Source organism: Schistocerca americana, chromosome 2, assembly GCF_021461395.2.
Source record: "Schistocerca americana isolate TAMUIC-IGC-003095 chromosome 2, iqSchAmer2.1, whole genome shotgun sequence".
Lineage (NCBI taxonomy): Eukaryota > Metazoa > Arthropoda > Insecta > Orthoptera > Acrididae > Schistocerca > Schistocerca americana.
Window position 1 is genome coordinate 705,180,821 of NC_060120.1, and position 14,860 is coordinate 705,195,680.

Sequence of the window (14,860 nt, forward strand, 5' to 3'; positions counted from 1 at the left end):
TCAGTTCTACACGAGACAAATAGTTTCAGAAAATTATTCCTAACACTTCAATTTATGTACAATGTTAACAAATTATTCGTCTTCAGAAACACACTTTTCGCCATTGCCAGTCTGCATTATACACTCCTGGAAATTGAAATAAGAACACCGTGAATTCATTGTCCCAGGAAGGGGAAACTTTATTGACACATTCCTGGGGTCAGATACATCACATGATCACACTGACAGAACCACAGGCACATAGACACAGGCAACAGAGCATGCACAATGTCGGCACTAGTACAGTGTATATCCACCTTTCGCAGCAATGCAGGCTGCTATTCTCCCATGGAGACGATCGTAGAGATGCTGGATGTAGTCCTGTGGAACGGCTTGCCATGCCATTTCCACCTGGCGCCTCAGTTGGACCAGCGTTCGTGCTGGACGTGCAGACCGCGTGAGACGACGCTTCATCCAGTCCCAAAATTGCTCAATGGGGACAGATCCGGAGATCTTGCTGGCCAGGGTAGTTGACTTACACCTTCTAGAGCACGTTGGGTGGCACGGAATTCATGCGGACGTGCATTGTCCTGTTGGAACAGCAAGTTCCCTTGCCGGTCTAGGAATGGTAGAACGATGGGTTCGATGACGGTTTGGATGTACCGTGCACTATTCAGTGTCCCCCTCGACGATCACCAGTGGTGTACGGCCAGTGTAGGAGATCGCTCCCCACACCATGATGCCGGGTGTTGGCCCTGTGTGCCTCGGTCGTATGCAGTCCTGATTGTGGCGCTCACCTGCACGGCGCCAAACACGCATACGACCATCATTGGCACCAAGGCAGAAGCGACTCTCATCGCTGAAGACGACACGTCTCCATTCGTCCCTCCATTCACGCCTGTCGCGACACCACTGGAGGCGGGCTGCACGATGTTGGGGCGTGAGCGGAAGACGGCCTAACGGTGTGCGGGACCGTAGCCCAGCTTCATGGAGACGGTTGCGAATGGTCCTCGCCGATACCCCAGGAGCAACAGTGTCCCTAATTTGCTTGGAAGTGGCGTTGCGGTCCCCTACGGCACTGCGTAGGATCCTACGGTCTTGGCGTGCATCCGTGCATCGCTGCGGTCCGGTCCCAGGTCGACGGGCACGTGCACCTTCCGCCGACCACTGGCGACAACATCGATGTACTGTGGAGACCTCACGCCCCACGTGTTGAGCAATTCGGCGGTATGTCCACCCAGCCTCCCGCATGCCCACTATACGCCCTCGCTCAAAGTCCGTCAACTGCACATACGGTTCACGTCCACGCTGTCGCGGCATGCTACCAGTGTTAAAGACTGCGATGGAGCTCCGTATGCCACGGCAAACTGGCTGACACTGACGGCGGCGGTGCACAAATGCTGCGCAGCTAGCGCCATTCGACGGCCAACACCGCGGTTCCTGGTGTGTCCGCTGTGCCGTGCGTGTGATCATTGCTTGTACAGCCCTCTCGCAGTGTCCGGAGCAAGTATGGTGGGTCTGACACACCGGTGTCAATGTGTTCTTTTTTCCATTTCCAGGAGTGTATATTTTCTCGCATATTTTGCTACCCAAATAGCAAAACTCATTCCCTGATTTAATTCCGCCGGCACCACCGTATGCATGTCTACAATATTCAGTAACCCTTGTTTTACTTTTGTTGATATTCACGTAAACAAATACGTGCAAACGGTTTGTTGTAAGATATGGTAAAAGCAAATGAGTATTGTTATTAAAAAAATGGCTAAATTAATATCAAAAGTTTATCGTCTTTGGTATCATGTTGGCACGTGGAAGAAGCGATGAAAAATCAGAAACAAGCTTTACAAATAGATATAAGCTTCACCACTACGAATAACGTTTTTCTGTCATTTAAATGATGGCTGACCAGCGTTTTAGTCATACCTACCCGTTGTTCTTCCAAAAAGACTTGTTCATTCTTCGCTGTCTGTTGACACAGAACATCCTGTTGAAGTGTGGAATGTTGAGTGTCTGAGAGAGAAACAGCATCTTACGTTCTTGAGGTCTACCTGATATAGTGATAATTGTTTGGTTACTGTCACTACAAAGGAGGCAACAGCCCATGTTATACCCAATGGCTCAAGTGGTCTTTCACCATTACGTCGCTCATACACGCATAGGGCTTCATATTATTCTTTGCAACGTATTGTCCCAGTAGTATATCGAATGTAGCTTCAGTCCATTTAATTCCGCCCAAGGTTTTTGTGAAGTTTCCCATGGGTGTAAGGCGAAAACCGGAACTGTAAATCCCCTCTCTAGTAACTCCAATTGGATATTATCTACCGCACTCCCAATACCAGCTCGTGGTACTTGGCCGAAAAAAAAGAAAAAGAAGAAACATGGACTTCATTGAAGTGTCTGCTAAGGAATCAGTAAGCAAGAACTTACTCCCAGGTAGACAAGGCGAAATACATTTATTAATGGCCACATAGACTGAATCACCAAAGAAACTGGTATAGGCATGCGTTTTCAAATACAGAGATAGGTAAACATTCAGAATAGGGCATTGCGGGCGGCAGCGCCTATATAAGAAAATAACTTCAAAAATGGTTCAAATGGCTCTAAGCACTATGGGACTTAACATCGGAGGTCATCAGTCCCCTACACTTAGAACTACGTAAACCTAACTAACCTAAAGACATCGCACACATCGATGCCCGAGGCAGGAACTAACCTAAAGACATCACACACATCCATGCCCGAGGCAGGGTTCGAACCTGCGACCGTAGCAGCCGCGTGGTTCCGGACTGAAGCGCCTAGAACCGCTCGGCCACCGCGGCCGGCAGAAAACAAGTGTCAGGCGCAGCTGTTAGATCGGTTATTGCTGCTACAATGGCAGGTTATCAAGACTTATAAGTGAGTTTGAACGTGGTGCTATAGTCGGCGCACGGGCGAGGCAGCGATGAAGAGAGGATTTGCTGTTCGACCATTTCACGAGAATATCAGGTAATCGGTAAAACATCAGATCCGTGACATCGCTGCGTCGGTAAAAGATCCTGCAAGAACGCGACCAAAGGCGACTGAAGAGAATCGTTCAACGTGACAGAAGTGCCCTTCCGGAAATTGCTGCAGATTTCAATGCTGGGCCATCAACAAGTGTCGGCGTGCGAACCATTCAACGAAACATCATTGATGCTGGCTTTCGGAGCCGAGGGCCCACTCGTGTACCCTTGATGACTGCACAACACAAATCTTTTCTCCTCGCCTGGGACCCTCAACACCGACATTAGACTGTTGATGAATGGAAACATGTTGCCTGATCTGACGAGTCTCGTTTCAAATTATATAGAGCGGATAGACGTGTGCGGATACGGAGACAACCTCATGACTCCATGGACCCTGCGTGTCAGCGCGGGTCTGTTCAAACTGATGGAGGCTCTGGAATGGTGTGGGGCGTGTGCAATTGGAGTGATATGGGACCCCTAATACGTCTAGATGCGGCTCTGACAAGTGACAAGTACGTAAGCATCCTGCCTGTTCACCTGCATCCATTCATGTCTATTGTGCATTCCGACGGACTTGGGCAATTCCAGCAGGACAATGGGACACTCAACACTTCCAGAATTGCAGCAGAGTGGCTCCAGGAACACTCTTCTGAGTTTAAGCCCTTCCACTGGCTACTAGACATGAACATTATTGAGCATATCTGGGATGACTTGCAACGTGCTGTTCGGTAGAGATCTCCATCCCCGCGTTGTCTTATGGAGTTTTGGACAGTCTTGCAGGATTGATCGTGTCAGTTTCCTACAACATTACTTCAGAAATTAGTCGAGTACTTGCTACGTCCCGTTGCGGCACTTCTGCGTGCTCGCAGGGGCCCTACGCAATGTTAGGCAGGTGTACTAGTTTCTTTGGCTCTTCAGAGTTCATTTATTATTAACCACATTAAACAGTAATTTCCATTTCTGTAGCTCTTGACGTGTAAATAACAAAAAGTAAAAACCAGTAATATCTCTCTTCGAGCACGTCACAGAAAGCAACTGTTTGCCATAATAGACAAGCCCAATGACTCTATCAGACGAAAGTCTATGTCCAAAAGTACCACAGTTTTGGATGGCTGTCCAGGAACATGAGACAGTAACAGGCTGCAAGAAAACACAGTCCGGGTTACAGTGCTCAGAGAGGTCAATCAGAGCGCAGTGAAGACATTGGTGGCTGTGGGTTCGACGTAATCTCTGTTGGCAACGCTCCCTGGCTGGTGAGCAGGCTTCAACTGCAGGACCCTGGCCGTACAACATCACAAGTACCGCTTGAGTGGAAATATCCATCGTGGACCATTTGCGACCAAGTATAAGGGCAGAAGCGAGAAGGCCTGGCTTAACCGCGGCTCTTAGGGGCTACGAGGCTGGCGCCGTCAGCGAGACGAGCTCCCTGGTCGCAGCGGTGGCGTCGTGAATTGCCCCTGACATTGTGCAATGGTGGTTGCTGTCGTACGGAATTGACGCTGTTTTGGTCCTCGTTTCCATGGCGCCTAAGAGCTAGTGTACCGGCTACTTGCTGCACTATCATGCTAAAGTGGTGAGCTAAACGCCCAGTCACAACGTCTACAAAAACTTTCACCTCGAACAGGCTGTTCTATCCGTCCGAGTAGAGAATGAAACGCAGAAAAAAAACCACGAGCTCTCACCTATGCTGACATTTGGCACTGTTCACTGTGATCTGTCGTTCAGCAGCAATAATTAAGGTTCAGCCCTCGACGGACTCTCTGTTATGGACTGGAATTGGCCTGTGCTGCTCACAACTGCAGCGCACGCATCACTCCACATCGGGCTTCAACTTGGCAGGCTCAATTCGCAACCGCACCTCCAAGAAACCACTACTGTGCAGCGTCCACTTTGCATTTCTCCTCCATACATGTGGTGACAAAGGTTAAAATTTTTCATGTTTTGCAACTTTATCTTAAGACTGAATCGCTGAAAACTCTGGGAATAGTCTTTCTGTCACAAGAAATTGATTTCTTCATCGTAGGTGAAGGGGCATTGGCTTTCCACTCAGTGCGTTGTTGCTGTTCCGTTTGTGCCGCGAATTAAAGCACCAACATGTCACCCACGGATATAAAACTGTGAAAAGTATTAAATTCTTTTAAATGGTTATCATTTAACAAACTGGTACCCAATTTGCTCAAAGCATTCTTATACCTAATTCTTCAAATATGCGCATGGTGTCAGATATTTCACATATCTTAATTTCATTTAACACCATGTTATGCATTTTATAGATACTTACAATTCTGATTATTGTTTAGTATCGACCTTGACGACGATCATCTTGAATAGAAGTATCACTGAATTAAGTTCAAAGTAAAACAGCGAACTCTTTATAATGGCTGACAACTTACGATCAACTTCTGTTGGCAGTAAAACGTCCAAAACAATAAATGTTATAATGGTACGGCATTCTTCCTCATCGACTTTATCCATAACATATTCTGTTATCACTTATCTTATAAAATGCTAAAACTGAACTGAGAATTTTTTAAACCTCTACCAATTTCACAGCAGAACTTCTATTTCGTAAAATACTCGTTCCATGTCATTACGGTGTGACATCAAATAATTAATGCAACCAAACTTGTAGCATATTAAAAAGGCCCATGATCCAGATACAAATCAGGGAGAACTCTCAAGACCTGTGTGTGTAGAATTACATGACGAAATACAGTATTAATCTGAGTGGGTAGCAAAACAGTATCGAGTGGATGAAATATTTAGAAGTGTTATTGACTTCAATTACTTAGAAGTCGCTTCAAATTTGGCCTCTGACAATTAATTTGCTGTTAATTTTGAGAGACGTATTAGCATTACGTAAATCTAGGTTGTGAAAAAGCACCTAAGCATATCAGTGATACATAATGTAAAGAAGACACCTAAAGCAGAAGAGCTCAAATGAGTGGTACAATTAACAGACCATCTGCCAGTGATAACACATTTCACTACAGGAAGTAACAATCGTTTGATTTTTTTCATCGCAGGTAATGCAACGCTAGCAACAGAAGAAGGTATTAGGCACTTCAACGAAAACTTTGAGGCAATTATTGGCTGTGATCTGAGACTTCCGACCAGAGCCGAACGGCTGAATGGCGCTCGTGCAGTGAAACAGTTTTATTACAATGGCAGCGACATCACAGTGCAGGATAATTTCACCACAGCTTTGGTAAGTGGCAGTAGTACTCGATTAAATTCCTTATCTACGAAATGCTATATAACGAAATCTGTAACAAAAATGAGGAAGTTCTAATCCAGAAACCAAATTAACAAGCACTCTGCAGCATTTAAAATTAACCTTCTAGTGTAAAACTTAATTTACGGTGGCAATATAAATCTTAACAGCAGTTTATAAAAACGTTGAACTACTTACACAAGATGATCAAGAAATTAATGACACTGCTATTGGTACAATGTGTATTTATTTTAAGAATCCTCTAGCTGTGTATTAAGTACCTGAGCACGAGCAAACTCAGAAAGAATTGATATGTAGGGAGTGGTAACTATTTGGTTCTTACAGCTTTACAAAAAACTTGTGGCGTCGAACCTACTTTGATGGTCATACGAAACTATGCTATACTTGATGGAGCGGTTTGTATGCAAGCAATGAACACCTGGAAAGTATAAACTGTCACGCAAAATTTGTCGACCAACAGTTCGTTCCAATATTTCCGTACTTCTATAGCTTCTGGAGTTCCTGCACGGTGCAGCCAATATACAAAGTGGCTCTTCAAGTGAAAAGAGTTCCCAGATTCGTATTTCACTTAAAAAGTGACTAGCTACGAGCATATTTCAAATTGTTCAATTACATGGTAGAGGGTATAGAATTTAAACCTGATGCAGACATTTGTGAATCAATTATCTGACCTCAGCACTCTCGCAGAGTGAAATAACTATAGAAGTGAGCCAGGTTACCGATTCCCAACTGACTGCACCCCTTCAACGGGCAACGTCAACGTGCGCTAGTGCTGACACTTGACGCACAAATTGTAGTACCGAGGATGAGTAATTGTTAAGTTTCGAGTTACTTGGAACGTAAAAAACTCTTTGGTTTCCTCTATTACCAGTTAAAAAGAATAAAATTAGTAACGATGATTATACCGGTGAAACATAGTGTTACTACGTCACGCAGATTTTTCACAATTTTTCTGACGCTCGGTTCATAGAGCCGCAAAAACAAATGGTCCACTTCATAGTTTTGTTCTGAACTGTCACTTTTTGTTGCACAACCAACGGCTGTGGTATCGCCATTGATAATGTGTTCTGTACACTGACGGTGTTAAGCTGTCTTGGACCTCTTCCTTGTTGCACTGCTCGAGTGCAGTCCACCTCATCGTACAACTGCAACTCAAGACCACTTGCAAAGAGAAACAAATACTTTATCCTGGTGGAAAACAGTTTTTTTTTCAGTCATGTGCACACAGTATTTAACAAGGTCGAAAATGAGTCTGTTAAAGCAACACTACTACTCACATGTACCCAAACCAGGAGATCCTCATTCTAACAAAAGTTTTAAATATGTTTCATCTATGAAGTGGAATTCACTGTGAACTAAACACTATCAATTGTTTTCTGCGCGCAAGACCTAGACCAACTTACGGTCTGAGTACAAATGTTACAATAGGAAACTATGTTTCTTATATTTTTCATACAATCATAGAAAAATTGTAATAGTAGTTTTCATTATTGGATAGTTAAAACAATAGAAAATCGTTTTGTATAGCTCTGGTTCCAAGTTTCACTGTAAAATACATATCTCACGACAGTTATGTCCGTTGTACTTGTGTCTTTGTTTGTTATTTTATGTAATATCATTAGGAATAAAGTGTTTATTCGCTTATTTCATACTCTTACTAAAAACTGATATTTTGATTGGATCCAGGTTTATTATTTTCATATTTTTAATTATAATTTTCAGTTAGATTCTCATATGTTTTTCGTGGAGGGAGTTGACGCTGTCGTAAGGAATATGGCTAACTATTCTTCAGAACCTGTATACTACTATGAATTTACTTACAACGACGGACCTTTCAACCGATATCCTGAAGGTAAGAAAAATGCCTCTTATTACGAACAGACTACGTGAATGTTTCTTTGGAATGCTGGTCTCCTTAAGAAAAGAAATAGACATATTAGAAATTCTCATACAAACAATATAGTACGTCAAATGTCCTAATGAAAAGTGTAGAGTACTATCAAATATGAAAACAATGCACTGTATTTCCTATAATATATATCCCCAAAAGTGTGTTTAAATTCCATTTTAGATCTTATGCATATAAACGATTAACCTACGGCAAGTGAATGTGTAAGGGTAAAAACTGACATTTGAAAAGCAGCAGTAACTGTGTGGTTTCATTTTCCACCAACGTTTATATGTTTGAAAGGCGTGTGTGGTTTCATTATCCATCAGCGTTTGCTTGTTTGAAAGGCGTGAAGAGATTGCAGAGAATAACCAAAATTGTCATACTAGCTGAAAAAGACCTTTCATACAAACAGAACAAGTCTACAGAGAATGGACTGCATATTTCTTAGAGTTAACTAATATCTGAATATTTATCTCGTCATCGAAGACTGATTTGGTCAATAGGTTCAATGAAAGATGTTCTAATGAAAGAGGTGACGGATGTCTCATATTTTTTGAAATTTTAGACAACGTTCCACGTTTCAAGCAGATACTTAAATTTATTTTTACAGAAAATCGAAAGCAGGAAAATATGGCTACGTAACAAATGTGAAAAGACACATTTACAAGATATTGTACCCATTTTTAAAATTTTCATCTAGGCAGTCCAGAATACCAACGATGGTTAGGGTAAACAGAACTCATACTAGTTCTCTGCTCCCTAGATCGGCGTAAGTTTTAAACGGGAGCAGATGGAGGATAACACTGGAATGTAACTGGAACATCAAGAAGGTCATAAAATTTCATTCCATATTTTACTGTCTCCAGTGTCCATAACAGAATACATTACTTTAACCACCAATAAATAATTTTAGAGATGTAGAATTACAAACATATGCAGATCCTCATTGTAAGATTTCGTTTCACTAATCTGTATCTCAAAACGTTTAGATCGTCAGCTGACCGGAAGTCGGTTGATCTGTCGTCAAGTGAAATAAATGCTTATTTATTTTACTTGTACCGCTGGACAATTCATGTACGCAAATTAAGTTCGTAGCTCCGTGATTAAGAACAGTTCGGTGGAAACAGAACAGTCCCCACATGAAATTAAAAGACAAAAGTATTTTATCACTCGATAATCCATAACCAAATATATTAAATAATGTAACAAAAACGAACTATTAAAATTATTTATGATGTCTAGTAACAGAGATTTTATCTGTCTGCACTTCGTATCTTTGATCCAGGTGTCCGCTTTTATCGTCGGTAACAGGTAACTCTTCAGATAAATTCTACTGTTATGCTCTTGCGATATCATAGAGGACAAACATACTCGATGCTGTTCAGTATGAGTTGGTTGTGATTAAAGCGTAGCTACTCACGGAGGTGTGGACTGTAATTATTATAGTATAACAGCGAAACATGTTAGATATGCGAATGCGTTAATGCGGAAAAAAATTAGTTGCGATTCTGGCCACCAGGTGCAAATGTGTCACTGTACATTTTTTGTATGACGTTATAACGTCCACGCTGTCATTTCACAATCCATAATGGCTAATGATGAAATCAACATTATGTGCCTTTCTCGCTTATTTGACCTTCTCTGCCCAAGTCCCGTTCCTAATCCATTACTTATGGAAGCATTTCTGTATGTCTTTCTTGTGTTCACAGCGACAGATTTTCACCTGTTGGCCAAAATAGGAACTAACGGTTTTTTTCAGCGTAAATTGATTCAATCACATTAACTCATTCGCATATATACCAAGATTCGGTGCCACACGATAATTATAGCCCACACTGGATCTTCCTGAGTAATAGCACTTTAATTACAACCACCCACTACCAAGCAAGACGGTGCAGCGGTCAAAAATTGGAGGCATCCTGGCAAACAGGGATTCAAATCCCAGCCCAGCCTATCCGATTTAGGTTATCCTTCGTTTCCGTATACACCAGGATGGATCGTCTGAAAGCGCACGGTCGATTTTGTACCCACGCTTTCCCATTCCACCTCTGATCACCTCGTCTTCAATGGGACTATAAAGAATAATCTTGCTTCTTTCTTCTGGTGCAGAGTAAAGAGAAGCCAAATAAAACAACAGTAAACAATGTCAGCCATAGCCTCTCATACTATGAATTACATCAAAGTTCATTGTTAGTCTTTCTTTTGCTAACTATACGATGCCTTTCCAAGTTATGACTATAAATGTACGACGTTAATGATCATGTTCTCGAACTCCTCATCCCAAAAAACAGTAGCTGTGTTACTCCTTGAGTTTGTATTCTTACTATTTCCAACTCAACGTTGTATATCTTCATATACCTCAATTTTATCTCTTTATCCTATGCTCGTGAATGTAACACAACATGCGCTGATTATTGATGCACAACCTAATAATCACTTATACATAGATTTATCGCTATGAGGCTTTCGCAAGACTTGTATAATTAACTTTCTTATGGTGGTTCCCTGTTATAATACATAAATTTGATCATGATGTTATTGTGTGCGGAATTTCGTAATGAGAACTCCTAGTTATTGTAATCAACAGAAACGAAATACCAAATGCTCCTTACATTTGTTACGTTAATATAAGAACAAAATAGCTATTTTAGATTTATGTTTTATGTTATCTTCCAGGCGTAGGCCATGCTATCGACATAGTATATATGTTCCTTTCATTCTGGCTTGATCCCACATCTGACGGGGCTATTCTCCGAGACCAGATGACTGCAATGTGGACTAACTTCGCTAAGTACGAGTAAGTACTATTTTCTTTACTCTACCTTAGGCTCATACAGTACAATAAATATGACTTTCGGAAACTATACGAAAAATCAGCGCATTCTAGAATTACATAATTTTGAAACCATCTCACAACCATCAAACAAGAAGACTCCAAAAGAACACAAACACCGCATTCTACAGTACTGGCATAATTTTTGGACGTAATATTTAAACACCCCCCCCTCCTAGCAGGAGGTACGCGACACTAGTGATGAGAGAATGTACGGTTGCCTTCAACAACGTGTCAGTCTCTTTCTATTCATAACTCTCTTTCAGACATATTACAGGGCGTCCAGCTACAAATAAACACGGATGCACTGTTTGCGTAATGGTCCCCATCACGTTTCAGTCACATTGTTCGAGACTCATCGGGTCTTAGGCAGCGAGCGGCTGAAGTTAAATTGCAGCTATTGACAGATGTAAGGTGCGGTCTATAAGTAGCGAATGGCAGGAAAATTTGGTAGATTTACGTTGAAAAATACTAGTGCTAATTCTGTCTACCAGGCAAAAATCTGGTGGTGTGATTGTAAGAAAGACGTATAGAATTGTTTCCATACGTAACGGATTAGGAAAGTTTCGTGAACAGAACAGATCAAACAAATAAGAAAGCCGTAATGTTAATTTTATTATTATCCTCCATTTGCACAATCTGTTGAATCTGAGCACTGGAGACGTCGACGGGATGCTGCATCGGTAAAATGATGAGATCAACAGATGCTCGCAGCAGTTCCGGTGGAATCTGAGCAACGTATTCCTGTATACTGGCATTAAGGTCAGCTGGAGACCGAAAGTGCTCCTGGTAAACGCGTTCTTTTAGATACCCCCAAAGCAGAGAGTCTCATGGATTTAGACCAGACGATCTTGCAGGCCACGCGTCTGGGAAACCTGTTGAAGTAACATGTTCGTGGAACTTTGCATTAAGCAGATCTTTCACTGGACGAGTGGCGTGACGTGTTGCCCCATCTTGCGCGAAAACAGTGGTCTCCACATTTTTGCGCTTTTGCGAGGCAGGAATGATATGCTGTACAAGGCGGTCTCAATAATGTGCAGTTGGCAGGGTAGACGTGACAGCCCTCTGGGTATATTCTCTTCAAAGAAGAGCAGACTGATAATTAAGGTGTTTGAGAACTCCCACATCACACAGTCAGGTACGGCGAGTGCAATGGCTATTCGTGCACAACACGCTGTTTAACATTACCTCGAATTCGGCAGGTCTGTGTATTTACTGCACCCTTTACTGTGAAATGTGGCTCGTTAATCCATAGAATATTGCCTAGTCACACGTCATCAGCCTCAATCAGCGCCAGAAATCGAAGATTCAGAATATTGCTGCAGATCTTGAGTTTCAGTTGCTGCATCGTCTGGATCTTATAAAGGTACCAGAGTAATACAGACTGCAGAACCTTCCTTACTATTGATCTTGAGATGGACAATTCTCATGAGACTCCACGAGCACTAGCACTACCAAGGGCACCTTCCTCTTCCAGGTGCCACATCAAGCTCGCCAGTGTTTTCGAATTTCATTCTCGTCTTCTTTAAACCATTTAATGATATCGGGCCCCTCCCCAAACCTTTCAGTCTGGGGTAATCTCTCAATTCAGCGCAATAATTTCTGCCGTTCACAGAAAACAATTTCACTAATAATGTACGGTCTATCTTCTCGATAGCCAACTCACGTTATGGCTTGTCAAATGACAGCGTGTATATTGCACCGTCACGCAGTTTTCGACATGAAGGAAGCAACCAGTTCTATTAGCTTCACGACTGCACATATCAGTCCATTGGACTGATTTATAATTTATATTGAGTCACGTAAAGCACTTGGTTTACACAGACTACATTCCTAATGTACAGACTTCTCATCAACGTTCATGGAAGGCTCTGAAACTTTCCACCCCAGCTGCGTGTCACTGAAAGGGTACGGTAGACCATTATCCTCAAATGCATGCATGTCTACAGCTGTGTATATTTTAAATACTTACGAGTATTATTAATATCTGATCAGACAACTTTGTAAAATGCAGTTTCATTAATATCTTAGAAACGTGAAATTTTCTGACGAATGTTTATATGAATTTTTCGCTTATTCTGATGTAACAATCTGTGGACGCTTGCTGACAATGCTGAGGTGTACGGTAATGTGTCGAAGTTGACTTAGACAAAATTTCTAGATGGTTTTGTGAATGGTAGCTAGCTCTAAATGTAGAAAAATGTAAGTTAATGCTGATTAATAAGAAAAACAAAACCATAATGTTTGGGTGCAACATTAGTGAGGCTCTGCTTGACAGAGTCACGTTATTTAAATATTTGTGCGTAACACTGCAAAGTGATATGAAATGAAACGAACATGTGAAGATTGTGGTTGGAAAGGTAAATGGTCGACTTGGATTTATTGGTACAATTTTAGGAAAGTGTGGTTTATCTGTAAAAGAGACGGCATGTATGACACTGGTGCAATCTATTGCTCTAGTATTTGGGATCTGTAACAGGTCGTATTAAAGGAAGACATCGAAGCAATTCAGAGGTGGGCTACTAGATTTGTTACTGATGGGTCCTACCAACACGCAAGAGTTACGGAGATGCTTTGGGCACTCAAATGGGAATCCCTGGATGGAAGGCGACGTTTCTTTTCGAGGAACACTATTGAGAAAATTTAGAGAACCGGCATTTGAAGCTGGCTGCAGAACTATCCTGTTGCCTTCAACATATATTGCTCGTAACAACCTCGAAGATAAGATACGAAAAATTAGATCTTCATACGAAGGCCAATACACAGTCGTTTTTCCTCGTTCTATTTGCGAGTGGAACACGAAAGGAAATGACTAGTAGTGATAACGGATACCCCCACCATGCGCCGTAGGATGGATTGTGGAGTATCGATGTAGATGTAGATGTGACAAACTTGCCCGTAGCGATCGTAAACGTCTTCTTGTACAACTGTTTCCATGACCATTTATAAATGTTATTGCTTTTGTTCCAGTAATCCGACTCCAGAATTGAACTCAATGCTGACACAAAAATGGGAGGCGTACAACGAATCGCTGCCGTTCTACATGGAACTGACATCTCCTCTGAAGCCAGGAATGAGGTTATATGAGCCGTACATGAACTTCTGGCACAGTTTACTGCCATAATAAGTGCAACAACTGGAATATAATTTTTGTGATGCTTTACTGATTCTAAAGTGGTCAACGTTGATATCTTCCAAATGCTACGCTTTCGTGTACGTGTTTGATTCATAATCACTCAATGTAACGCTCCATTTTATTAACATTAAATCATTATCAACAACTATTGAATGTCTGTAAAGAAGACCTACATTTACTTTTCAACTTCTTACTTGAAGCTAAACCTATTGATGCAGTATTCGCAGTGAGACGTACACAAAATGTTCAAGAAAAATTAATTCATTAAATCTCTTTGTGTATGATTCGTACAACAGCATAATGATTACTTCAGTGACTTCAGAGCAGATATGTTTGCAGAAACGTAAGTTCTCACATAAGTACATGTTCACAAGAATCTTTAACGCAACGAGAATTCATGTACTCACATTTACTTGGTCAGAGTCAGACACGCGCGGACTGCATTCGAATTCTTAGATATGTAAAGAGTACTATGGGATTTGAAGGGTGATTTCTTATTTCTTTTATCATCCTATAGTATCTTCCAGCAGCTAATAATAAGATGAATTACAAACTTTTACCGTTCTTTGAGGACAGTATCAGCTGCTGGCCTACTCCTCCAGTAGGGAGCAATCAGTACAAGTACATAAGAAATAGCAGAAAGTGTTAAAAGTAACACTATAAGACAACTTCCGAAGCTATGAGAAAAATATTATTTTTGTAGACATCAAATGATGCATCTGTGAATTACTCAACGAACTTCAGAAATATTACTAACAGCGTTCGTAGTTGCTCCACAACACGCAATGTGACGGAAATTTAT

The 14,860-nt window shown here is 41.7% G+C and overlaps 1 protein-coding gene across 1 annotated transcript in view; it reads left to right on the top strand.

The window, feature by feature from the left end:
• LOC124596356 (esterase FE4-like) overlaps positions 1-14,190 on the top strand; it is a 45,806-nt gene extending 31,616 nt beyond the window's left edge. Inside the window, exons 8-11 of the mRNA XM_047135464.1 lie at positions 5,990-6,171; positions 7,921-8,050; positions 10,766-10,886; positions 13,893-14,190. Coding sequence (XP_046991420.1) covers positions 5,990-6,171; positions 7,921-8,050; positions 10,766-10,886; positions 13,893-14,046 — 587 coding nt within the window. The 3' untranslated portion in view covers positions 14,047-14,190. The remainder of the gene's footprint in view (positions 1-5,989; positions 6,172-7,920; positions 8,051-10,765; positions 10,887-13,892) is intronic.
• The last annotated feature ends 670 nt before the right edge of the window (positions 14,191-14,860 follow it).